This window comes from Hyperolius riggenbachi, chromosome 7 (assembly GCF_040937935.1).
Source record: "Hyperolius riggenbachi isolate aHypRig1 chromosome 7, aHypRig1.pri, whole genome shotgun sequence".
NCBI lineage: Eukaryota > Metazoa > Chordata > Amphibia > Anura > Hyperoliidae > Hyperolius > Hyperolius riggenbachi.
In genome coordinates, this window is record NC_090652.1 from 188105206 (window position 1) to 188129982 (window position 24777).

The following is a 24777-nucleotide window of genomic DNA, read 5'->3' on the forward strand; positions in this document are numbered from 1 at the left end:
AGAGGGGATGGTAGTTTTGCATCAATGCTTGTTTAGTTATATAACATGGCAGATTGCTGAATCACATCTTAGGATGTTTCCATACACTACAGTTTTGCTTGAGGTCATACACATTTGTCTCCATTGAGGAAACAATATAGACAAGTGTTAAAGGGACACTTAAGTCAAACAAAAAAAATGAGTTTTACTCACCTAGGGCTTCCAATAGCCCCCTGCAGCTGTCTGGTGCCTTCGCCGTCTCCCTCCGATCCTCCTGGCCCCGCTGGCAGCCACTTCCTGTTTCGGTGACAGGAGCTGACAGGCTGGGGACGCGAGTGATTCTTCGCATTCCCAGACACATTAGCACCCTCTATGCTGCAATATGGTATATGATATATGCTATAGCAGCATAGATGGCGCTATTGTGGCCAGGAACGCGAAGAATCACTCAAGTCCCCAGCCTGTCAGCTCCTGTCACCGAAACAGGAAGTGGCTGCCGGCGGGGCCAGGAGGATCGGAGGGAGATGGCGAGGGCACCGGACAGCTGCAGCGGGCTATTGGAAGCCCCAGGTGAGTAAAACTCATTTTTTTTTTGACTTAAGTGTCCCTTTAACACATTTTCACCAAGTACATTGAACAACAGTTGCTATGAGAAAAGTCATTTTCACAAAGTGATAATATATGTTAAAAATATGGGCATGTTAAAACACATTTCTGCAAACACCATTGAAAACAAAGGCCATTCATTTCAGCTGACCGGAAGAGCCGGACGTGTCGATGGAATGCAAGCTAGGTAAGTTGGTTACAGAAACATTGTTTTGGGTGATAAAACTTTGCCAATGCTTGGTTTCACTGTGCCCCTCAAGGCAAACAAAAATGGACATGTGTGGTTGGGGCCCAAATTGATTACTGTGCCTAGGGCCCTGCTTGGCTTTAATCCAGCTCTGCTGGAAAGAACCATGACCAGAAATCAATGTTATAGTGACTAGTATTGTTTTTGTTACTTTGCATATAACTTTTTAAATATATTTATTTTCAGAATTCTCAGATGCCAATGCAAAGTTTTACTGTCGGATTTATTATGCTGGAGAGTTTCACAGGATGCGCAAAGTAATTTTGGGTAGCAGTGAAGAAGATTTTATCTGTTCACTCTCACACTGTGTGCCATGGCAAGCTCGAGGTGGCAAGTCAGGAGCAGCTTTCTATGCCACGGAAGGTAAAGTTCTTTATTACATAATTTTAGCCAGTACTTTTAATTTACTTTTAGATATGAGTGAGTGAAATATTCCTATGAGTGAGGTATATTTAGAAGCTCTTTGGGTGTCTTTTGAATGTGTCTTATGACAGAGAATTTACCTAATTAATTTTCCAGGGTGGAACTACTGTTTATTTTTCTCTCTAAAGTTTGGAAGACAGGGTTAGGGCTTCTCTCATCCCAGGCTTTCATTACAGTTTCAACTATTTGTTTTTGTTTTGTTTTGTTTTTTATCTTACCAGTGGCAGCCTGCACTTGCTATGAGAAGCTAATGTAATTTTACCTATCCTTTACGCAGACAGCAACACTTGCCAGTTGTTTACATTTTCATGGTCCAATTAAACTAAAAAACTATCTAATTAAAAAAATTATTTAATCTCTAGAGATGTCGCGAACCTCCGATTTTCGGTTCACGAACGGGGTTCGCGAACCTTCACGGAAGGTTCGGTTCGCATAAAAGTTTGCGAACCGCAATAGACTTCAATGGGGAGGCGAACTTTGAAAGCTAGAAACATTTATGCTGGCCAGAAAAGTGATGGAAAAGATGTTTCAAGGTGTCTAACACCTGAGATCTTTCAGTGACTACAAGAGGGGGGGAAAAAATTCAAAAATACCTTATAGTTTTTGAGAAAATCAATTTTAAAGTAACTCCTTCTGACCGTGGGAAAATTAAGCGCCCGCCGACTTTAGCAGTTAATAGCAAAGCCGCTTTAAAAGCTAGAAACCCCAAACTTGCAGAAAATGTTAAGAAGAACAGTGGAAATAAGAGGAAAATTTTTTTTTTAAAACAGACCTTATAGTTTTTGAGAAAATCAATTTTAAAGTTTCAATGTAAATTCTCCTTCTGACCGTGGGAAAATATACCCCCGCCGACTTTAATGGTTAATTGCAAAGCCCCTTTAAAAGCTAGCAACACCAAAATTACTGGGAATGTTAAGAACAGTGGGAACAAGAGGAAATTTTTTTTTTTTCAAAAAGACCTTATAGTTTTTGAGAAAATCGATTTTAAAGTAAAAAAAAAATGAGTCGATTCATAAAAAGAGAACCGATTCATTAAAAAGATCCGGCTCATTCATGAGCCGTTAGTATAGCAGAGAATGCGTCCTCGGAAGGACGTGAAGCTGCTGGCTCCCGCTGCTGTCTCTCCCCACCTGCCTGCACCTGTCAACCCCCACCTAGGCTGGCACCCAGCGCACCCATGGGTGCACTGGGTGCCAGCCTAGGTGGTGGTTGACAGGTGCAGGCAGGCAGGTGGGGAGAGACGGCGGGAGCTAAAGGACGCATTCTCTGCTATGTGGGTGGGGGGCTTCGGAGATCTTCAATCAACTTTATAGAAGATCGCAACATAAGAGGATACAGTTCATTGGATCAATTACCGTGGATATTGGCGGGGGAAATTTTTTTTTAAAGGTACAGGTGAGTATTTCTGGTTAATTAAGAAAATTAAAGGACTTTTTTCGTGGTTGTGTTTTTATTTGATTTAACCCTTTGTGGAAATGGGTAAGGGGTACTTTGTACCTCTATACTCATTTCTCCTGGGAGGGGGGTGGGCATCTGGGGTCCCCTTCTTAAAGGGGACTCCCAGATGCCACCATGAACCCCCTCCCCAGGGAGTCGTCGCCCCCACCTCCTCCTGGGGCACCGGAGGTGGGGAAGAGCCCCTTGTCCATGGATTGGACAAGGGCTCTGGGGGGGGGGAGGCTTGGCTGCCCCTCCCCCCCCCCCCGGAGCCCCCCATACCATGGACCATGCGGGCTCGTATAGCTCAGGGTGCGAAGCCCCAGTCGGCCGAGGCTCCGCATTCTGGCCATCCCAGCCTGCATGGGGGACAAGGGGTTACAAAGGCTCGGGAGGGGGGACCCCACGTCATTTTTTTTTCAGATTTCCCACACTCAGCACATAAAAATAATAAAAAAAATATATATAAATATATATATATATACACACACACACATATATATATATATATATATATATATATACACACACACACATATATATATATATATATATATATATATATACATACACACACACATATCTATATATATATATATATATATATATATATATATATATACACACACACACACATATATATATATATAGATTTTTATTTTTTTTTAAAGGACTTACGAGGCCACAAGTATGAAAAAAGTTAAATACCATTTCATAATCCAGATCCATGGAGGACGCCATCTGCGCCCCCCCCGTTCATTCCGCCATGGCACCCGCAGTAATACCGGCCCCGGTCGGGTCCCGACCCCTCCAAACGGGTCGGGTTCTCATTCCCCCCTCAATATGGCCGCCACAGATTGCCGCGGCTGTGCAGTCCGCAAAGATGCGATTGCAGCTGCGCAGCTCTAGGTCCTCCTCCCGATGCGTCCGATGTATGCACGCATATTGATGACGCGGCAGGAGGAGGCCCTAGAGCTGCGCAGGTGCAATCGCGTCTGTGCAGACTGCGCAGCCGCGGCAATCTGTGGCGGCCATATTGAGGAGGGAATGAGAACCCGACCTGTTCGGAGGGTCGGGAGTCGGGACCCGACCGGGGCCGGTATTACTGCAGGAGCCATGGGGGAATGAACGGGAGGGCGTCCTCCATGGATCTGGATTATGAAAAAGTATTAAACTTTTTTCACATTTGTGGCCTAGGAAGTCCGTTAAATATTGTTTCCTGCTTTCTTTTAACATATCCTGCAAATTTGGTGTTGCTAGGATGTGAGGGGCCTTTGCTATTAACTGCTAAAGTCGGCGGGTGATGATAACCAACCAGAATTATAGGGGTGCAAAAGTGCTGAATTCTGCCATAGGCTTCCATTTTCTAGCATTGTAGGAACTGTTAGGGGGATTATAACTGGTGAGTTTCGGGCCCCTAGGCCGAAGAGGTCATAGCCTAGGGTCACAAAAACCTGTTTGTTTGGGCAATTTCAATGGTGGCAATTCTGACTTACATAAATCGCAGCCGTGGTCGTTAGCAACATCTGAATCTCACGAAATGTCTCATGCAGGTAGAAGACATATTGTTAGACTTGGACTCCAAAGATGGGTTCCATACATCTCTGCAAACCAGAGTTACAGGGGTCCAAAATTGGTAAAATCCCCCATAGGCTTTCATTGGCTCCCTATTTCACTTTCCAAAATCTCACATCTTTTCAAAGGGCAATTGCTCAGCAGTGGCAAATTTTCTAGCATTGTAGGGACCCTTAGGGGGGACATGACTGGTGAGTTTCGGGCCCCTAGGCCGAGGTCATAGCCTAGGGTCACAAAAACCTGTTTATTTGGGCAATTTCAATGGTGGCAATCCTGAGGTACATAAATCGCAACCATGGCTGTTAGCAACGTCTGAATCTCACGAAATGTCTCATGCAGGTAGAAGACATATTGTTACACTTGGACTCCAAAGATGGGTTCCATACATCTCTGCAAACCAGAGTTACAGGGGTCCAAAATTGGTAAAATCCCCCATAGGCTTTCATTGGGCCTCCTATTTACCGTTCCAAAATCTCACACCATTTCAAAGGGCAATGGCTCAGCAGTGGCAAAACTCACCAGTCATGATCCCCCTAAGAGTCCCTACAATGCTAGAAAATTTGGTACTGCTGAGCCATTTCCCTTTGAAAAGATGTGAGATTTTGGAAAGTGAAATAGGGAGCCAATTAAAGCCTATGGGGGATTTTACTACTTTTGCACCCCTGTAACTCTGGTTTGCAGAGATGTAGGGACCCCATCTTTGGAATCCAAGTCTAACAATATGTCTTCTACCTGCATGAGACATTTCGTGAAATTCAGACGTTGCTAACGGCCATGGCTGCGATTTATGTACGTCAGCATCACTACCATTGAAATTGCCCAAATAAACAGGTTCTTGTGACCCTAGGCTATGCCCTTTTCGGCCTAGGGGCCTGAAACTCACCAGTTATGATCCCCCTAACAGTTCCTACAATGCTAGAAAATTTGCCACTGCTGAGCAATTGCCCTTTGAAAAGGTGTGAGATTTTGGAAAGTGAAGGGAGCCAATGAAAGCCTATGGGGGATTTTACTAATGTTGCACCCCTGTAACTCTGGTTTGCAGAGATGTAGGGACCCCATCTTTGGAATCCAAGTCTAACAATATGTCTTCTACCTGCATGAGACATTTCGTGAGATTCAGACGTTGCTAACGGCCATTGCTGCGATTTATGTACGTCAGACTCGCCACCATTGAAATTGCCCAAACAAACAGGTTTTTGTGACCCTAGGCTATGACCTCTTTGGCCTAGGGGCCCGAAACTCACCAGTTATGATCCCCCTAACAGTTCCTACAATGCTAGAAAATTTGCCACTGCTGAGCCATTGCCCTTTGAAAAGGTGTGAGATTTTGGAACTGTAAATAGGAGGCCCAATGAAAGCCTATGGGGGATTTTTACCAATTTTGGAGCCCTGTAACTTTGGTTTGCAGAGATGTAGGGACCCCATCTTTGGAATCCAAGTCTAACAATATGTCTTCTACCTGCATGAGACATTTCGTGAAATTCAGACGTTGCTAACGGCCATGGCTGAGATTTATGTATGTCAGCATCACTACCATTGAAATTGCCCAAATAAACAGGTTTTTGTGACCCTAGGCTATGACCTCTTCGGCCTAGGGGCCGAAACTCACTAGTTATGATCCCCTAACAGTTCCTACAATGCTAGAAAATTTGCCACTGCAGAGCAATTGCCCTTTGAAAAGATTTGAGATTTTTGAAAATGAAATAGGGAGCCTAATGGAAGCCTATGGCAGAATTCAGCACTTTTGCACCCCTATAATTCTGGTTGGTTATCATCACCCGCCGACTTTAGCAGTTAATAGCAAAGGCCCCTTAGATCCTAGCAACACCTAATTTGCAGGATATGTTAAAAAGATAGCAGGAAACAATATTTAACGGACTTCCTAGGCCAAAAATGTGAAAAAAGTTAAATACCTTTTCATAATCCAGATCCATGGAGGACGCCATCCGCGCCCTCCCGTTCATTCCCCCATGGCTCCCGCAGTAATACCGGCCCCGGTCGGGTCTCGACTCCCGACCCCTCCGAACAGGTCGGGTTCTCATTCCCCACTCAATATGGCCGCCACAGATTGCCGCGGCTGCGCCGTCCGCACAGACGCGATTGCACCTGCGCAGCTCTAGGGCCTCCTCCTGCCGCGTCATCAATATGCGTGCATACATCGGACGCATCGGGAGGAGGACCTAGAGCTGCGCAGCCGCAATCGCATCTTTGCGGACTGCGCAGCCGCGGCAATCTGTGGCGGCCATATTGAGGGGGGAATGAGAACCCGACCCGTTTGGAGGGGTCGGGACCCGACCGGGGCCGGTATTACTGCGGGTGCCATGGCGGAATGAACGGGGGGGCGCAGATGGCGTCCTCCATGGATCTGGATTTTTTTTTTTTATGTGCTGAGTGTGGGAAATAACTGAAAAAAAAATGACGTGGGGTCCCCCCTCCCGAGCCTCTGTAACCCCTTGTCCCCCATGCAGGCTGGGATAGCCAGAATGCGGAGCCCCGGCCGACTGGGGCTTCGCACCCTGAGCTATACCAGCCGGCATGGTCCATGGTATGTGGGGACTCCGGTGGGGGGAGGGGCGGCCAAGCCTTCCCCTCCTCCCCGGAGCCCTTGTCCAATCCATGGACAAGGGGCTCTTTCCCACCTCCGGTGCCCCAGGAGGAGGTGGGGGCGACGACTCCCTGGGGGGGGGGGGTTCATGGTGGCATCTGGGAGTCCCCTTTAAGAAGGGGACCCCAGATGCCCATCCCCCTCCCAGGAGAAATGAGTATAGGGGTACAAAGTACCCTTTACCCATTTCCACAAAGGGTTAAATGAAATAAAAACACAACCACGAGAAAAGTATTTTATTATTCTAAATTAACCATAAATACTTACCTGTACCTTTTAAAAAAAGTTTTCCCACGCCAATATCCACGGTAAACGATCCAACGAACTGTATCCTCTTATGTTGCGATCTTCAATTAAGTTGATTGAAGATCTCCGACGCCTCCCACATAGTAGAGAATTTTTCCTTTTGGACGCATAGCTGCCGGCTCCTGCTGTCTCTCCCCACCTCCTCACCTGCCACTCTCACCTAGCCTGGCACTCATGGGTGCACTGGGTGCCAGGCTAGGTGAGGGTGACAGGTGCAGGCAGGTGGGGAGAGACAGCAGTGAGCCGGCAGCTTCACGTCCTGCTCAGCACGCATTCTCTGCTATACTAACGGTTCTTGAATCATCCGGTTCTTTTTAATGAATCGGTTCTTTTTTTAATGAATCAGCTCATTTTACTTTGAAACTTTAAAATTGATTTTCTCAAAAAGTATAAGGTCTTTTTGAAAAATATTTTTTCCTCTTGTTCCCACTATTCCACTTAACATTCCCAACAATTTTGGTGTTTCTACTATGTAAGGGGACTTTGCTATTAACCGTTAAAGTCGGCGACCATTAAAGTCTATGGGGCGAATCGAACTTTCGGAAAAGTTCGCCTGGCGCAGGCGAACGCGAACCCCCAATGTTCGCCTTGAACCGTTCGCCGGCGAACCGTTCGCTACATCTCTATTGATCTCTATGATTTTTGGATGGTATGGAGATATATATATATATATTCATACCCCTGGCAAATTTTGACTTAGTTACTTTTATTCAAACAGGAAGTCATTTTTTGACGGGAAATTACATAGGTGTCACCCAAAAGATAATAAGACGATGTACAGGCATTATTGTTGATAAAAAAAAACATTTCTCAACTTTTATTTACATTTGAGCAAAAAGTGTCCAGTCCAAAATTATTCATACCCTTCACAAACTGTCACAGTCTGTGGGAAAATCCAAAGTTATATACCATTACAAATAGTCTAAGTTGTTCTAAAGCATCTTAATTACCCTGATTAATTGGGAACAGCTGTTTTAATCAACTCAACATGCGAAAAATAGCAGCTTTCTGCAGTTGGTTTGTGGGCAGTCATGGCTAAGACAAAGGAGCTCAGTGAGGACCTCTGACTGTGCATTGTGACTGCTCATAATTCACGAAAGGGCTACAAGGCCATTTCTAAATGTTTTCAAGTTCCAGTGGCTACAGTGCAAAGTATTATTAAAAAATACAAGATGTTCCGCACTGTGGAAAATCTCAGAGAACGTGGTCGGATGCTAAAAGTGACATCTGTGCTAGCCAGGAGGATAGTGAGAGAGGTGAAAAAGAATCCAAGGACCACCACCAAGGCCATCCTGGTGAACCTGGGCTTTGCTGGTGGCAAAGTCTCAAGGCAGAAAATCTAATGGACACTGCACACTGCTGGGTTCCATGGATGCAGACCAAAAAGGACCCCACTTCTCCAGTTAATTTGCATATATTCAGCAGTGATGCCCTGGGAGACATCTCAAGCTCACTCCAACCTGAATTATTGCAAATTCTTTCTGTTTTAAGAAAGCAAACTTTTGTTTTTCTTAACATCTTAGTAAGGGGGCTTTTAGGACCATTGTAGTCCCTTACACACTCCAATGAGTTCTGGGTCACCATGAGCTTGCTGGTTAGTCTGTACCTCTCGGTGTTACAAGCCCTACTCCATAGAGCCAAATTAATCCATGCCATGCACTGATGAGGATCAAACAATCCGAAACAGTCTGTATGCATGTTGGATTATTATGGCTCTGTACAAATTAACAAGCTAACACATCATTGCATTCCAGCGGTTCTGGAGGTATGTTTAGCTTCTAAGGGTACAATGGTTAATTTGCATATATTCAGCAGTGATGCCCTGGGAGACATCTCAAGCTCACTCCAACCTGAATTATCGCAAATTCTTTCTGTTTTAGAAAAGCAAACTTTTGTTTTTCTCCAGATAAGGCACACAAAACCTTGCTTGGCCTTTGCAAATGCTCATCTGGACAAAGAAGTCGTCTTCTGTGTTATGGTCAGATGAAACAAAAATTGAATTGGTTGGTCACAATGAGGTTTCCTTTATTTGGCATAAAAAAGTAGAAGCCTTCAACCCAAAGAACACCATCCCCACTGTCAAACATGGTGGTGGGAACCTAATGCTTTGGGGGTGTTTTTCAGCCAATGGACCAGGGAACCTAATCACAGTAAACGGCACCATGAAAAAAGAGCAATACATTAGGATTCTCAAAAACAATATCAGTCAGTCTGCAGAGAAACTTGGCATTAGCCATCCGTGGACATTTCAGCATGACAATGACTCAAAACACACAACAAAAGAGGTGAAGAAATGGTTAGCAGACAACAACATTAATGTTTGGGAGTGGCCCAGCCAGAGTCCTGACTTGATTGTAAGCCTCTGGCAGGGCCCTCCTCCCTAGTGTTTCCAGCTTGATTATGCAATCTTACTGACAATCACCCCTCTTGTGGACTAGAACAGTCTCTATTTTGACATATGGCACCGTACTGTTATCAAATCATTTGTATGATCTTGTTTTGTTGTGAGTTTCCTGTATGTCCTACCTTGTATGTTAAAGTGGACCCAAACCAAAAAATGTTTTAATTCAAAATATGTAGTTGCACCACTCTGACAGATACAAAGATAAATAAACACTCCTTCAAGCCTATGAGCATCTCATTGCATGCCTTTCGCCTTTCTCTTTTCATAACTAGGGTTATACAGGTGGCAGCCATTACTTCTGAGCTTAGTAGGAGGTTTTAGATCATGGGGGTATTTGTCATCAGCTGCCCTCCCTCACAGGGGCGTTGTCTATGTGAAATCTCACACAAGCTGAGATCACCTTCCCTGTGACATCATCAGTAGCAGCCTGTGTTTTTTTTTTTTTTTTCCCTCTAGTCAAGGAAGTGACAGCAAGCTGTCATTTCTGTTGCCAGAGCAATTTCTATAAACAGAAAGGTGACTAAACCGTTGCTTTTTGTTCTTCTTTAGCCACTATTATTTTTCAAACCTTTTACGACACCCACAGTTCATGTTTTGTGGACAAAGTGTGTGGATGTACACAAAACATGAACTCTTGGGGCTTGATTCACTAAACCTTGATAAGTCATATCATGGCCGTTTTTGCACTCATTTTTATGTGTGCGCGTTATCGCGAATTTGTGGGTGAAATTGCACGTTTTCACACGCAAATGCAAATATTCGAATGCAAACTATATAATTTCCACGCGCACATTTGCGTTTACACACGAAAACGACATTGTGTGAGGAAAATGATGTTTGCGCACGCAAATTTGCGCTCGCGCGCATGTTCGCTTTTGCAAATTTGCGTGCGCACGCGAATTTGCTCATGCAATTTTGCACGGGAATGCAAATATTCGCACGCAAACAATATTTTCACACACAAATGTGCATTTGCTCACGAAAACGATATCGTTTGTGCGAGAAAAATTGAGTATGCGCACGCAAATTTGCGATCGTGCGCATGTTCGCGTTAGCGCGCGATCGCAAATTTGCGTGCACACACAAAATTGCGAGCGATCACAAATGTGCGTGCGCATGCAAATTTCCACGCTATCACGAATTTGAGTGCGCACGCGAAATTGCATTGCGCATGATCACAAATTTGTGTGCGCAAACACAAATTTCCATGCACAAATGATATCGTTTTCGCGTGCAAAAGCAAATTTGCGCGTGAAAACAATATTGTTTGCGTGTGATTATTCACATTTGCCTGCAAAAAATGCACAATTGTGCATGCAAATTTGTGATTGCGCGCAAACAAAAACGGCGTGATATGACTTATCACGGTTTAGTGAATCAAGCCCTTGATGTGTCCTGAGGACAAGTAGTATCAGCTACCTGGGTACTGCGTAACACAAAGTGGCTGGATTATAGAATGCCTCTGGCACATGGAGGTGGAGTGAGGTGTCCTCACTTGCATGGAGGTGGAGAGAGGGATACACACTCTCATGGAGGAAGAGAGTTGCAGGCATATGGAGTTGGAGTGACGTGTCCCCACTCGCATAGGGGTGGAGAGAGGGAGTCACACTCACATGGAGGGGGAGGAGAGCTGCAGGCAAATGGAGGTGAAGTGATGTGTCCCCACTCCCATGGGGGAGTAGAGCTTCAGGCACAGTGAGAGGGACACACAGTCACATGGTGGTGGGTTTGATAACATCAAATCTGAATTACAATTGTTTTTGCCTGCATCACTTAAACGTGCAACTGTGTATGCTATTTTACTTTGTTGCTCATCCACATCCACTCATGCCTTATAATCCATGTGTTCCCTATTTTCTTTTTTTTTAACAGTTTAGTTTTTATTTATTTTCTTAAAAAAGATTTACAACACAATGTGATAGAACAGTGAGATACAGTTGTGGTTACCATAAAATGACAATCCGGCAGAGAAATTACTGGTACAAACCGTCGTAAATGGCAAGGATAGTACAGTTACATAAACACAGTTATAGTATCAAATTGGTGTCACATATTGGGTTGCCAGTATCTAGGAAACCACCCTGTAGAGAGAGAGAGACATGAGTGGAGAAGAGAGAAGAAGAAGAGAAGAAGAAAAGATGACCGTCCGTACCCCGATTTGCCCCCGGCTCCCCCACCTCCGCATTAACTATCTCTCATAGGTTAGAGAGACAAGAAATTATTATATTAGTATTGGGATAAATTCAGAATCTGTAGGATCCATAATTCTGGATTCCCATATGCCCCAGACTTTATAGTATTTCTTTGGACATCTCCTATTCAGGTATGTTGTTTTATAGAGAGGTAGAGAACAATTAATGGACTTAGCCCATATTCCCAATGTAGGGACAGAAGATTTTTTCCACAGTTTAAGTATTTCTTTGCGGGCCTGGAAACCGAGGGTTCTAACCAATATCTGTTTGTGGTAAGTTAATATATCTTCCTCCATTTTTCCCAGTAACAAAAGACCTGGATCCAGTGGGAGAGCAACTTTCAGCAGTCTGTTGATTATTGATAGTACATCTTTCCAAAAGGGAACAATCCTAGGACACGACCAAAACATATGCAAGAAAGTGCCCCGCTCTGCTTGGCATCTCCAGCAGGCGTCTGAGATAGAATGATCTATCCTATGCATACGCTCCGGCGTGTAATAGGCTTGGTGTAAAAACTTAGTCTGAACTAGTTGGTCCCTGTCCGAAATAGCTGAGGTTGGGTATAATTCTAGGACTTCGTCCCAGTCGTCCCTCTCCAATCCTGTCACTAGCAGCTGCCATTTATTGAAGCATTTGTCTAATCTAGTGTTGTTGAGAGTTAGAAGTGCTAAATATATTGCTGAGAGTACTTTAGGTAGGTCTCTAGTTAAAAGTAATTTTTCTAGATCATCCATATTAAGTACCGGAGGGGACCTTCCAAATTGTGACGAGTAAGCATGCTTAAGCTGAAGATAGCGAAAAAAGTGTGAGTTGGGCAAGTTAAATTGTGACTTTAGAGAATCAAATGGTAAAATAGTTTGCCCCTGTTGTATATGAGCCAGTGTTTTAATTCCAAAACTAGCCCAGATTACTGGGTCGGGTATAGTCATAAAGTGTTGAAGCTGGGTATTTCCCCATAACGGGGTATGTGGGAGAGTACATTTTCCGCCGCCAGCGGGGCCCTAGCCTCCCTCCATGCCTTCCACACCGTTAACATAGCTTGCGTGGTTTGTAGAGAGCATTTGGGACCCCTGTAAGGTAGATTGGTCAGTTTTTCATAGGAGCCCAGGATTGCAGCCTCTATCGTGGTTGCAGGGTTGGACTCATCTTGCGAAAACCACCAGCGGGTCGTTACTAGTATAGAAGCCCAGAAGTATTTCTGAAAATTTGGCATGGCTAGCCCTCCCCTGTTTTTTGGCAAACACAAAATATCCAGAGCTATACGGGGCTGTTTACCCGCCCAAATGAATCTAAGCAGGATAGAGTCCAATTTTTTGAAGAATTTTTGTGTAAGCCAAATTGGGGATTGTCGAAAGACATAGGTAAACTTAGGCAGGTATATCATTTTTATTAAATGTATTCGGCCTATCAGGGTCAGTGGCAGTTTATCCCAGATTCTGCACTTAGTTTCTAGCGACTGCACTACTGGGTCAATATTTAGCCTTTGGTATGCAGTAATATCTTTAGTAATTTGCACTCCGAGATACTTAAATTGAGAGACTGGTTGTAGTGGGACAGGGGGAGCGAGACTATTTAGAATAGGGGGGTCCAGATGGAATAAGGTTGATTTAGACCAGTTGACCCTGATTCCAGATGTCTCCCCAAAGGTGTTAAAAATCTTAAGAGCAGCGGTTAGAGACGAGCTATAGTTGCTGAGGTATAAAAGAACATCGTCTGCATATAAGGAGATTTTCTCCTCCAGATTGCCTAGTCTAAGCCCCTGGACATTGCTGGATTGTCGGATGTAAGCAGTCACAGGCTCCATTGCCAAGGCAAAAAGAGCCGGGGACAGAGGGCATCCCTGTCTGGTACCCCTCCTCAACTCGAAAGGTTGTGAGATATTATGGCCTGTTTTAATTCTAGCGGTGGGGGTTGCATATAAAAGTTGTACCCATTTCAGAAAATTTTCCCCAAACACGAATTTTCGTAACACTGCCCACAAATATCGCCATTCCACTGAGTCAAAAGCTTTCTCCGCATCGAGAGAGGCTATAGCCCTCTGCCCTTTATTGGAGTGTTTAGCCTGGATATTCGTGAGCAGTCTCCGTATGTTAATGTCCGTTCCCTTACCGGGCATGAACCCTGATTGGTCTTGGTGGACCAGGTGCGTTATTATTTTGTTTAGGCGAGTAGCCAAAATTTTTGCCAATATTTTGGCATCCACATTTATCAAAGAAATTGGTCGATAGGACGAGCATAAAAGTGGGTCCTTGTCCGGTTTGAGTATAACTATTATAAGTGCTTCTGACATGGAGGGAGGAAGGGAGCCCCGAAAGGTGGTTTGAAGTTTAGGTGTCAGTACCTTAGTGTATTTTTTGTACAGTTCCACTGGAAGGCCATCTACCCCAGGGGATTTCTTAGATTGCATGGATCCTATTGCATCTGAGATTTCATCTAATGTGAAAGGTTCTTCTAGTAGTTTTATGTCAGTATCCAACAATGTGGGTAATGTAATTTCTGCTAGGTATTGGTCTATGTCGGTATCTGCTATTGTCAATCTACTAGAATACAGGTCCTTGTAGAAGTTAAAGAAAGTTTTATTGATCAGAAGGGGGTCAGAGGTGACTGAAGAATCGTGCAGTCGTATTGACGGGATAACTGAAGAGGTAGTTGGGTCTCTGGACAGCCAGGCCAGCATACTGCCATTCCTGTCTCCCTGCTCGAATATCCTTTGTTTTTGATCTAGTAAGGATTTCTTTACAGTATTTACCCTATATAGTTCGAGTTCCTGAAGTGCTAGTTGCCAGTTTCTGTAGACACTATCGTTAGTGGTTCGGATAAATTCTGTTTTCAGCTGCATCGCTGTTTGCTCTTTCCACTGGACCAAAGCCTTAGCTTGTCCTCTAGCCACCCCAATAGCCTCCATATACTGCCCCCTCAAGACTGCCTTGCTAGCGTCCCACTCGATTTGTGGAGAGGATGAGCCCTGGTTATCTTCCCAATAAGCCTGTATTTTACGTTTAATTAGGTCGTGTATAGTTGGGTCGGCTATCCAATGGTTGGACAGGCGCCACAGTCGATCCCCCTGAGACAGCCCCGTGGTCAGAATCAGCTCTAAAGGAGCATGGTCAGATATGCCGCGAGCCAAAAAACTGGAAGACTTTATCAGAGGGAGAACATCTACCGACACCAGCCCGAGATCTATCCTAGAGAGGGTAGCATGAGTGGTAGAGTGGCAAGAGAAAGCCCTCACCCCCGGGTGCTTCCATCTCCATACATCTGTAAAATTGCAAGTATTAATCCATCTGGTGAAGTCTGGTGTGTCTTTAATAGAGGGTTTGAGCCTATCCAGGGCGGGATCAGGAACAAGGTTAAAATCTCCACAAATTATTATTTTGGAAGCGGGCATCTGCGCTGTCAGAGTCAGAATGTTATCAAGAATACTGGGGTCTGCTGGGGGAGGTAAATACACGTTGATAAGTATCAGCTGCATATTGAATATGGTTGCATGCAATATAATGTATCTACCGCCTGGATCAATTTTAAGGTCATGCATTTTAAATGGAATATTTTTGCGAATTAATATAGAGACTCCCCTGGAGTAGGTTGAGTAGGTTGAGTGATACGTGTGAGCCACCCAAGGTTTTTTAAGCGCCAGGATCTTGCTTCCTAGCAAATGGGTTTCTTGCAATAAGCATACATGCGGGGAATGTTGTTTGAGAAAGTTTAAGACCAGTGAACGTTTAATTTTAGATCCCAGACCTCGGACATTCCACGAGAGTAAGTTAAGTGTAGCCATAGGAGTTACGTCTGAAGATAGTACCTCTCTCCCAAGGAGAAATTAGTACGTACTTACCGGAGTGTGGGGCCGGAGGTTCCTCAGGGCACCGGCGGTCATGAAGAAGAAGAAAAGAGAGAAAAATAGAAAAAAGGGAAAGAAAAAGACAAGCAGAGGAGAGACATTTACAAATAAGGAGCAATAAACCAACTCCCAACCAACCCCACCCTACATCCTGCATCTGGAACATAACTTCAGGACGTTTTGGATCCCTTAACGGTATAACCCCAGCAAAACTATACCTAAAAAAAACAAATTGTTTTAGGCCAAAACAAGGGCCTAGTTGAGAATCGCTTCTCTTAAGTAAGAGTAGAAGAATAAAAAGTTTTGTTTTCACCCAGGGGCGATGGTCAGTGAGCAGTGGGGACCGCTGCCCAACATCTCTCAGTCAAGGACTGAGGGTTCAACTTAGTATTAACTAAATAATTTGAAAAGGTTGCCAGAGCATCAAACTGGAGTGCCCATTATAATTTGAAGTGTCTATTCGGAATTGGTGCTATACTTCCCCAGATATACACTGTGGCATCTATAGGATTATAGACCTTCAGAAGAGGGAAGAGGGGGGGGGGGGGAGGGGTTTGAGGCATGAGGACCAACCTTCGCTAGTCACAGCTCAATTTTGATTTAGAAAGAAGTGCACTGGCTAAGTAATAACATTGATGAGCTTGTTGTAGCAGGAAATAGAGGCTAGGGACTATGCCTACTTATATGTGGAAGTTATTCATTTGCAGATGATAATATTCATTACACTCAGTATATATTAAGAAAAATATATACACAGCATATATATAAATCAATGTCGTTGGAGACCAAGAATATCCCTCCTCTATGTAATATACATAATGAAAGCTTGACATGAATACTCGTTCCCCCATAACATCTCCTAATGATTATCAGCATATGGTGTGGTACAGTATATCCCACTAGTATCCAGCGATTATGGGTAAGCGATAGGCATGGGAGGCCCACTGCCTCGAAGATATTTATCGAGAATTATGTTTATAAAAAATATTAATATTGCTTCAACGTGGGTTGAACCTTTCTGCTCTAAATATAAGGCATATCTATATAATTCTTCAGGCAGGAGAGGAGTTCCAGGGAAAGAGAAAGAATGGTTATCTAGGATCAGGGAACCATCTCCAGCCTTCTCTTAAAAAGGTGTGTCTTGCTGCCCTCCGGTGGTGAGTTAGAGCGATCTTTGTATTACTTAGTCCACAAAGAAGGGTGTGCGTTCAAGGACTCCAGGACACCTTGATTAGGATACTTTATCAGTATGTGCTTATCAGTTGCCTCCCATGCCCTCACCTCCTCTGCAAAACTATTATAGATACAATTCTATATAAAGTCTCATGACAGTATTCATTACACACAGTGTATAGTGAGATAAATGTATGCACAGCATATAAAAAAACAGCAGCCTTAGACGCCACGAGTACCCATTTGCATGCAGTAGACACAGTGAAGAACTTGTCTGGAATATCCGTGCCCCCATCATAGCAACAAGTAGTTATCAATATATAATTAATTGGAGTACAACCCTTTAGTAGGTAAAGAGTAGAAGTGAGCGAGAGACATGGGATGCGGGATTCCACATAGCGTATAATTGTCAAAGATTTATAATTGCAAGATATAATTAGTATTGCTACTTCATGAAAAGAGCCTTTCCGTTCTAAATGCAATCCATACCCATAGAATTTTTCAGGCGAGAGAGAAGTTTAATCGTGAAAGAAAAAATAGGTATGGAGAGTCAGGAGGACACACTCTGCCTTTACGGAAGGTTGCCTGTTACTGCCCTCAAGTGGCGGCCCAGAGAAGTCCATGTATAATTTAATTTATATAGAAGGATATACGTTAAAGACTGCTGAGCCGCCACAGAAAGTATAATTTAGCAGTATGGGGTTATCCCTTGCACCCCATGCTCTCTTCCCTCCTGTAGAGCCACCACTGGTGTTGTGTAGTAGAGAGCCATGTGGGGAGGGCTGTACGTCTCGAGAATCACTAAGGCCTTGCATGCATAACGGTACAGGCTATTCTGCATGCCCTTATCGTTTTAGTACATGTATGACATATAAGCATATATCAACGTAACCTGTGTGCTAATCAATGGAAGAGGCAAGAGGTCTCTTTATCAAACCTAAGGTTCAGATTGCGTTTTCAATATCATCTGCTGAGTAAGTATGGGGACGAGGGGAAAAAAAAGGGGGGGGGGGGGGTGGCAGGGAAGAAAAAAATAGGGGGGGGGGGGAGAAGGCACCTTATATAGAGTCTATCATATGCACAATATAGGAGGCTATATGACATGAAGGAATCATTATGTACTGGATGAATGTTCTGGAATCCATTTTTCAAATGAACTTCCTATGATATTCATAAATCTTTGCTTGTGAGGGATTCGGCAGCATTTTTTCATAACAAGGTTTTGATCTATTTTTGCAGGGCTGCGCAGCCATTAACACGTGTGCACACGATCCAGAGATACATCTCTGTTCAGGAGGGGGAGAGTACAGGGGACGCCTGGGTGGGTATGTGCATGGATGGGGTGGGGGATGGGCTATATGGTGGGATTTTTATCTTGCAGTTTTTAATAATGAGCATATGTTTGAATAAAGTTTTGTATTTTTGAATAAGACTGATTTGTATTCAATCAGGTCTCACTCCTCCTTTACTCTATCTCATAGTTTGTACTTATATAGAGTCTACGTTAGCAGATTGCATAGGTATAAGCTACAGTAGCAGGGGCGCTTTTTTATAGTAAAACATTTCCCTCCTTTTGGTTGTTATTCTGAAAAAAAAACATAGCCTCAGAACCTGTGAACATATATGAGGTGAACAGTAATAAACAGGTTGTAAAAACTACCGCTAAGCATAACTTCAATAACCTTTAGAACAGCTAAATTATCCTAGCTAGATACAACACATTGTTGGATGGCTGGAATATATATCAGAGTTTTTCTTTAGTCTGGAGAGGGCACACATGCTGTATTAGCTAATAAACTTTCAGTGCACGTTTGCGAGGTCTCCAAGCCGTAGGTTTATAGAGACAGTGGTATATAAAAGTTCAGAGCAGCCGCCATCTTAACAGTCTCAAAAGCATTCCGAGTACATCTTCCAGCCTGTAGGGCGCGAAAGGGACAGGCGGGAGTTATGCGCGCCATTTTAGAGTTCAAATCCACTTTAGTAGTACGTAATAGTAATTTAACTCAAAGTTATCGGGGACATAAAGCGGATTAAAGAGGGATTCCGTTAATCTATGACCCCCGACTGTCCGATTACTAAGGCTGTGGGTAGTGTAAAAAAATATATAAAGTCATGTCCAGGGACTGTACGTGTGGGTCAGCTATTGTAGGGACAGAAATACACTCCGCATCGCTGCAGGAAGGCGACTTGCATATAAAGACAATCAAAGGCATTAATCCACTGATCTCATCCAGCTCTATATTCACAGCCTAAAGAACGGGCAACAGAAAAAATACTCGAACAGTTAGCAGATAATTGTAGTAAGGATACTTAGCCGACTTCAGGGGTTTGCAGGTAATTCCTCCAACCATTTCAGGGCTGCAGCTGGTGTTTCAAAAAAGATGGCAGTCTCCCTGTCCTGCACCCGGAGTTTGGCCGGAAAGAGCATAGCATACTCTATTTTCTTCTCCGGGAGCTTCTTCTTGACCTCCTGAAAGGATTGCCTCTTCTTTTGGGTTTCTGCTGTGTAGTCCGGGAACAACATGAGGCGGTTGTTGTTTAAGTAGAGGTCTCCTAGACGTCTGGCAGCTGTGAGGACGGCATCCCGGTCTCTAAAGTTTAGTAAGCGGAAGATTAGTGGACGCGGATAGGCTCCCGGTGGGCCCCGTTTGGTAGGTATACGGTGTGCACGTTCGATGGCGAAGAAGGAGGAGAAGGTGTCCTGCGGCAGCAGCTTTTTGAGTATCTCCTCCACAAATTTCGGCACATCTTCTCCCTCAGAGTCCTCTGGGAGGCCCAGTAACCGTAAATTACTTCGTCTATTGCGGTTCTCCGCATCGACCGCTCTAGTCTCTAGACGAGAGAGCCTCTGATTAATGGTGGGGATGGCTACGTTATGAGCTGTCACGGAATCCTCAGCTGCTGAGACTCTACGTTCAAGATCTTTGGTCTTATCTCTGAGGTCAGTAAGGTCTTGGTGGAGTAAACCGAAGCGGGCTTCCATATAATCAATCTTTGTAGTTAGCGTGGATTGACAGGTCTTTATGGCCTCCAGGAGCTCAGCCGAGTTAGGGAGGGGTGACTCCTCCGCCTCGTGGTCCGCCATTGTTTCTGCCTCATCCACCGCTGGCAGCTTCTGAGTGTGTTTTGAGGCAGCAGGGGTGGTCGGAGGTCTCTCCGCTGACGAGCCTGCATCTCCCTTGTCCTTCTTTTCTTTTTTATTCCCCATCTCCTCGTACGGGGAGAAGCGGCGTGGAGATCTCTGTGGACGGGAAGGGCCCGCAAGGTCCATCTGTTTAGCGTCTCCAGACACCTCGTCCTCCGAGCGCGAGGATGGCGGGCTGTACCAAGAATCCAGGGTTGATTACCAGTCCTGTGGGCATCAAATGGGGGTCTTTAGAGGGTTTTAAATCTCCGATGGCAACAGATTATGTTGGTTAGGCAGCGGAGCTCCGAGCACACACGTCTGCTCAAGAAGCCATCCTGACCACGCCCCCGTGTTCCCTATTTTCAATTACACAAATAGACAGGACACAAGTGCATACCCTAAACTTATCCACAGTACACATGCACACGCATCCAGCGGTTCTGCACTTGTCGGGCTCGTTTCCACTATAGCGAATCCGCATGCGGGCACCGCAATACAAGTGGATGGGGTTGTTTCCACTTGTGCGTCGTGCGGGTGCGTTTTGGTGTGCGGGGGAAATCTGCACGGCAGAGCCGTCAGATTTCTCATGCGGCTGAAATGCGGGCAAATCACCCGCAATGCTTTTAATAGGGAAATCGCATGCGGCTTTGTCATGCGGTTTTCCCCGCGATTTTGCGTGCAATTTCGCATGTAATGTTATGGAAATTTACACAGGCAGTGACATGGTTAAATTCGCCTGCTTCTTAGCCATGCGAAATCACATGCGAAATCGCGGGGAAACCCGCATGCGGAAACGCATCCGCATGCGATTTCATCCAGGCGATTCCGCACCGCAACAGTGGAAACTAGCCCTTATACATTTGCAACAGATTCGACCATCAGCTATATTTCTGTCAGACGCCTATAAAGTGGAATCTGACAGGAATCTATCTGATGTGTGCCACACACTAGGAACAGATTTCCAATAGATTTCATTAACTAGTTCGACTGTGCAAGCTACGCGCACTAGTGCATAGTAGCAATTGCCAATGCCATATTAGCAGTATGCCACCAATTGTGCCAATAGGGGCAGCATTAGCACTTGAAAGGAGAAATAAATCACCCTGTTCCAGCACACTTTTTACAGTTCAGAAAGACAGCCAAATTCAAGTGGGGTTCAAGCTGCTACTTTATTGATTTGAGCAATGACACCCTTAGAATATGCATTTCTAAAATTCAAAATGAATATGAAATAAAATATTGAACCAACCCTCCCCCCCCAAAAAAAAAATTGAGAAACAGGAAGACGAAAAAAAACCTAGGTACAAACATAGCCTAGGGCAAAAAAAAATCTTCCTGACCCCACATAGGCGATCAACATCTGTTTCTTTCTCAAATGTCCACTTAGGCTATGTTCACAGTTGTGCATTGCATATCTGTCAAATAAAACTCTTCCATTTGCAGCATGTTTATCAGAGATGACATTACAGCTATGCTTACTAAACAAACAGGATATAAATCCATAACATTTGCAAGCAACATTATGTGGTATCATACTACTATCGCAATTGGTCGACCAACTACACCGGTACGCATAACGAATGCATCAAAATGAACGTACCATTACAAGATAATTTCACTGCGACACTTCGGCAATTGTATTGTAGGATGCAGCACACTGCAATGGAACACTGTGATCAGTGACGTACCTAAGGCATCTGACACCTGGTGCTAGATATTAAAGTAAAGGGGAGTGTGGCATGCAAAGTGCACCATGGCGGGTAATGCCAGGTATAGGTGCAACCAATATAGGTAGCCTGGAATAGTTGCCCCCAGTATAGGTAACCTGGTAATGTTGCCCCCAGTGTAGGTAGCCTGCAATATGTGCAGCCAGTATCAATAGCAATGAATAGGTAGCCAAGGAATAGGAAGCCAGGTATAGGTACAAGAAGTATAGATAGCTAGGAAAAGGTAGCCAGGTATAGGCAGAAATAGGTACAGCCAGGTATAGGTACAGCCAGTAATAGGGGTAGTCAAATACAGGTACAGCCAGTAGAGATAGCCAGGAATAGGGGTAGCCAAATATAGGTACAGCCAGTAATAGGGGTAGTGAAGTAAAGGTGTAGCCAGTATAGATAGCCAAGTATATGTACAGCCAGTAGCGATTAAAGATGTCGCGAACCTCCAATTTTCGGTTCGCGAACCCTGTTCGCGAACCTCCGCGAAAGGTTCACAGTACACTTCAACGGAGAGGCGAACTTTAAAAATTTCAAAAAATTCTACTGGCTACAACAATGATAGAAAACATGTTTCAAGGGCTCTAATACCTGGAGGCCCGCCCTCCCTTCCTCCCTCCTCCAAGCAAGGTCCTTATGCCATTTCACTAGTCTGCCTACACTAATTAGTTAAGGGACAGCTGCCTCCCTCCACCCTTCTCCCCTTCTACCTATTCCCTCCTACCGGAGGGAGGAGGGTCTCATCTGCCAGGGAATTATACTATTTCAAAAACCAGTTTACATACCATAGCTGGGAATCGAACCTGGGTCTCACTGTGTGGTGGGCAAGCACACTAACTGATCTCTGTGACTGCAATAGTGGCTGAATCACACCCTGAAACAAGCATGCAGCTAATCCAGTTTGACTTCAGTCAGAGAACCTGATTTGCATGCTTGTTCAGGGGCTGTGGCTAAAAGTATTAGAGACACAGGATCAGCAGGCGATTCAGGCAACTGGTATTATCAGGCCAATGTCAGATGTCATAATAAGCAAATACAGCATGGAACATAGATATGGGAGATGTTTTTAACTCTGGAGACCCAGTGTCTCATGACATTTCTCTTATCGGGAGGTCATAACGTAGTCAAGATGTCTACCTGCGTGTGTACCCAATTAATTACGATATCGCCCTCATTAGTTAACCTCCTGAGCGGTATGGACGAGCTCAGCTCGTCCATCACCGCCGGAGGCTGCCGCTCAGGCCCTGCTGGGCCGATTTTCCTCAAATAAAAAGCAGCACACGCAGCCGGCACTTTGCCAGCCGCGTGTGCTACCTGATCGCCGCCGCTCTGCGGCGATCCGCCACGAGCAGCGGCGAAAGAGGGTCCCCCCAGCCGCCCGAGCCCTGCGCAGCCGGACCAATCAGTTCCGGCCAGCGCTAAGGGCTGGATCGGAGGCGGCTGACGGCCATGGCGACGGGGAAAGCCAAACAAGGAAGGCTGCTCATTGCAGCCTTCCTTGTTACTTATGCTTGCCGGAGGTGATCGGAAGAACGCCTCCGGAGCGCCCTCTAGTGGGCTTTCATGCAGCCAACTTTCAGTTGGCTGCATGAAATAGATTTTTTTTTATAAAAAAAAAAACCCTCCCGCAGCCTCCCGGTCGATCTCAATAGAAAGCCGGGGAGGTTAAATGTCAGATTTTGTAAATAAGATATGTTGAATGACGGAGGGAGGAGGGTCTCATCTGCCAGGGAATTATACTATTTCAAAAACCAGTTTACATACCATAGCTGGGACTCGAACCTGGGTCTCACTGTGTGGTGGGCAAGCACACTAACCGCTGTACCACATCAGTAGTAACTGAAGCTGGCCTAGCATTTACTATTTATGCTCAATGCAATAGAAACATTAGGTTGCTTAAAGGGAACCTTAACTGAGAGTGATATGGATGTCATAAAACAAGCATGCAGCTAATCCAGTCTGACTTCAGTCAGAGCACCTGATCTGCATGCTTGTTCAGGGGCTGTGGCTAAAAATATTAGAGACACAGGATCAGCAGGCGATTCAGTCAGGGTGTGATTCAGCCACTATTGCAGTCACAGAGATCAGCTGGACTGCCAGGCAACTGGTATTGTTTACAGGAAACATCCATATCACTCTGTTAAGGTTCCCTTTAAGCAACCTAATGTTTCTATTGCATTGAGCATAAATAGTAAATGCTAGGCCAGCTTCAGTTACTGCTGATGTGGTACAGCGGTTAGTGTGCTTGCCCACCACACAGTGAGACCCAGGCTGGATTCCCAGCTATGGTATGTAAACTGGTTTTTGAAATCGTATGATTCCCTGGCAGATGAGACCCTCCTCCCTCCGGTAGGAGGGAGGAGGGAATAGGTAGAAGGGTTGGAGGGAGGAGGGTTGGAGGGAGGAGGGAGGAGGGTAGCAGCTGTCCGTTAATTAATTAGTGTAGGCAGACAAGTGAGTGAAATGGCATAAGGACCTTGCTTGGAGGAGGGAGGGGGGGCGGGCCTCCAGCAGTGAGAGCAGTGTGTTTGGCAATAATGTGCCTGCTGACTGTGATGTAGAGGGTCAAAGTTTTGCTCAATAGAGCATTATGGGGCGAATCGAACTCCCGCAAAAGTTCGCCTGCTGCAGGCAAACACGAACCCCCAAAGTTTCGCCAGCGAACAGTTCGCTACATCTCTAGTAGCGATAGCCAGGAATAGGAGTAGCCAAGTATAGATACAGTCGGTATAGATGGCCAGGAATAGGCAGCCACCCTCACCTTAGGTTTCCTGCTGCCTCCTGGTCCCCCTGCGGCAGCTGAAACATATTAGCGGTGACAAGCAGCGAGCAAGCAGTGATAAGTGCCCAGTAATGCTTGAGCATACAGAAAGTGACATATGTTTACTTTCTGTATGCAGCTGGCGTTACTAGGCAACACTCACTGCTTGCTCGCTGCCTGTTACCGCTAATGTGTGGTGCAAAGTATCAGCCACTTGAGGAGGACCAGGAGGCAGAGAGTGCAAGAAGGGGACAGCGAGGCAGCGAGGGCGGCAAATCGGCAGGGGTAGGTTCTCGGCAGCAGGGGGGCCACTGTCACCCCCCGCCCGATGAGAGGGTTTGGGGCGAGCCACTCCTGGCACCACCCCCTTAATATGCCGCTGACTG

At 45.1% G+C, this 24777-nt stretch overlaps 1 protein-coding gene across 2 annotated transcripts in view; it reads left to right on the plus strand.

Moving 5' to 3' along the window:
• Window positions 1-24777, plus strand: part of PIKFYVE (phosphoinositide kinase, FYVE-type zinc finger containing) — a 921889-nt gene that overhangs the window by 729882 nt on the left and 167230 nt on the right. For both annotated transcript variants that reach the window (XM_068244945.1, XM_068244946.1), the window contains one exon: window positions 1019-1195. In XM_068244945.1, the coding sequence (XP_068101046.1) occupies window positions 1019-1195 (177 nt within the window). The remainder of the gene's footprint in view (window positions 1-1018; window positions 1196-24777) is intronic.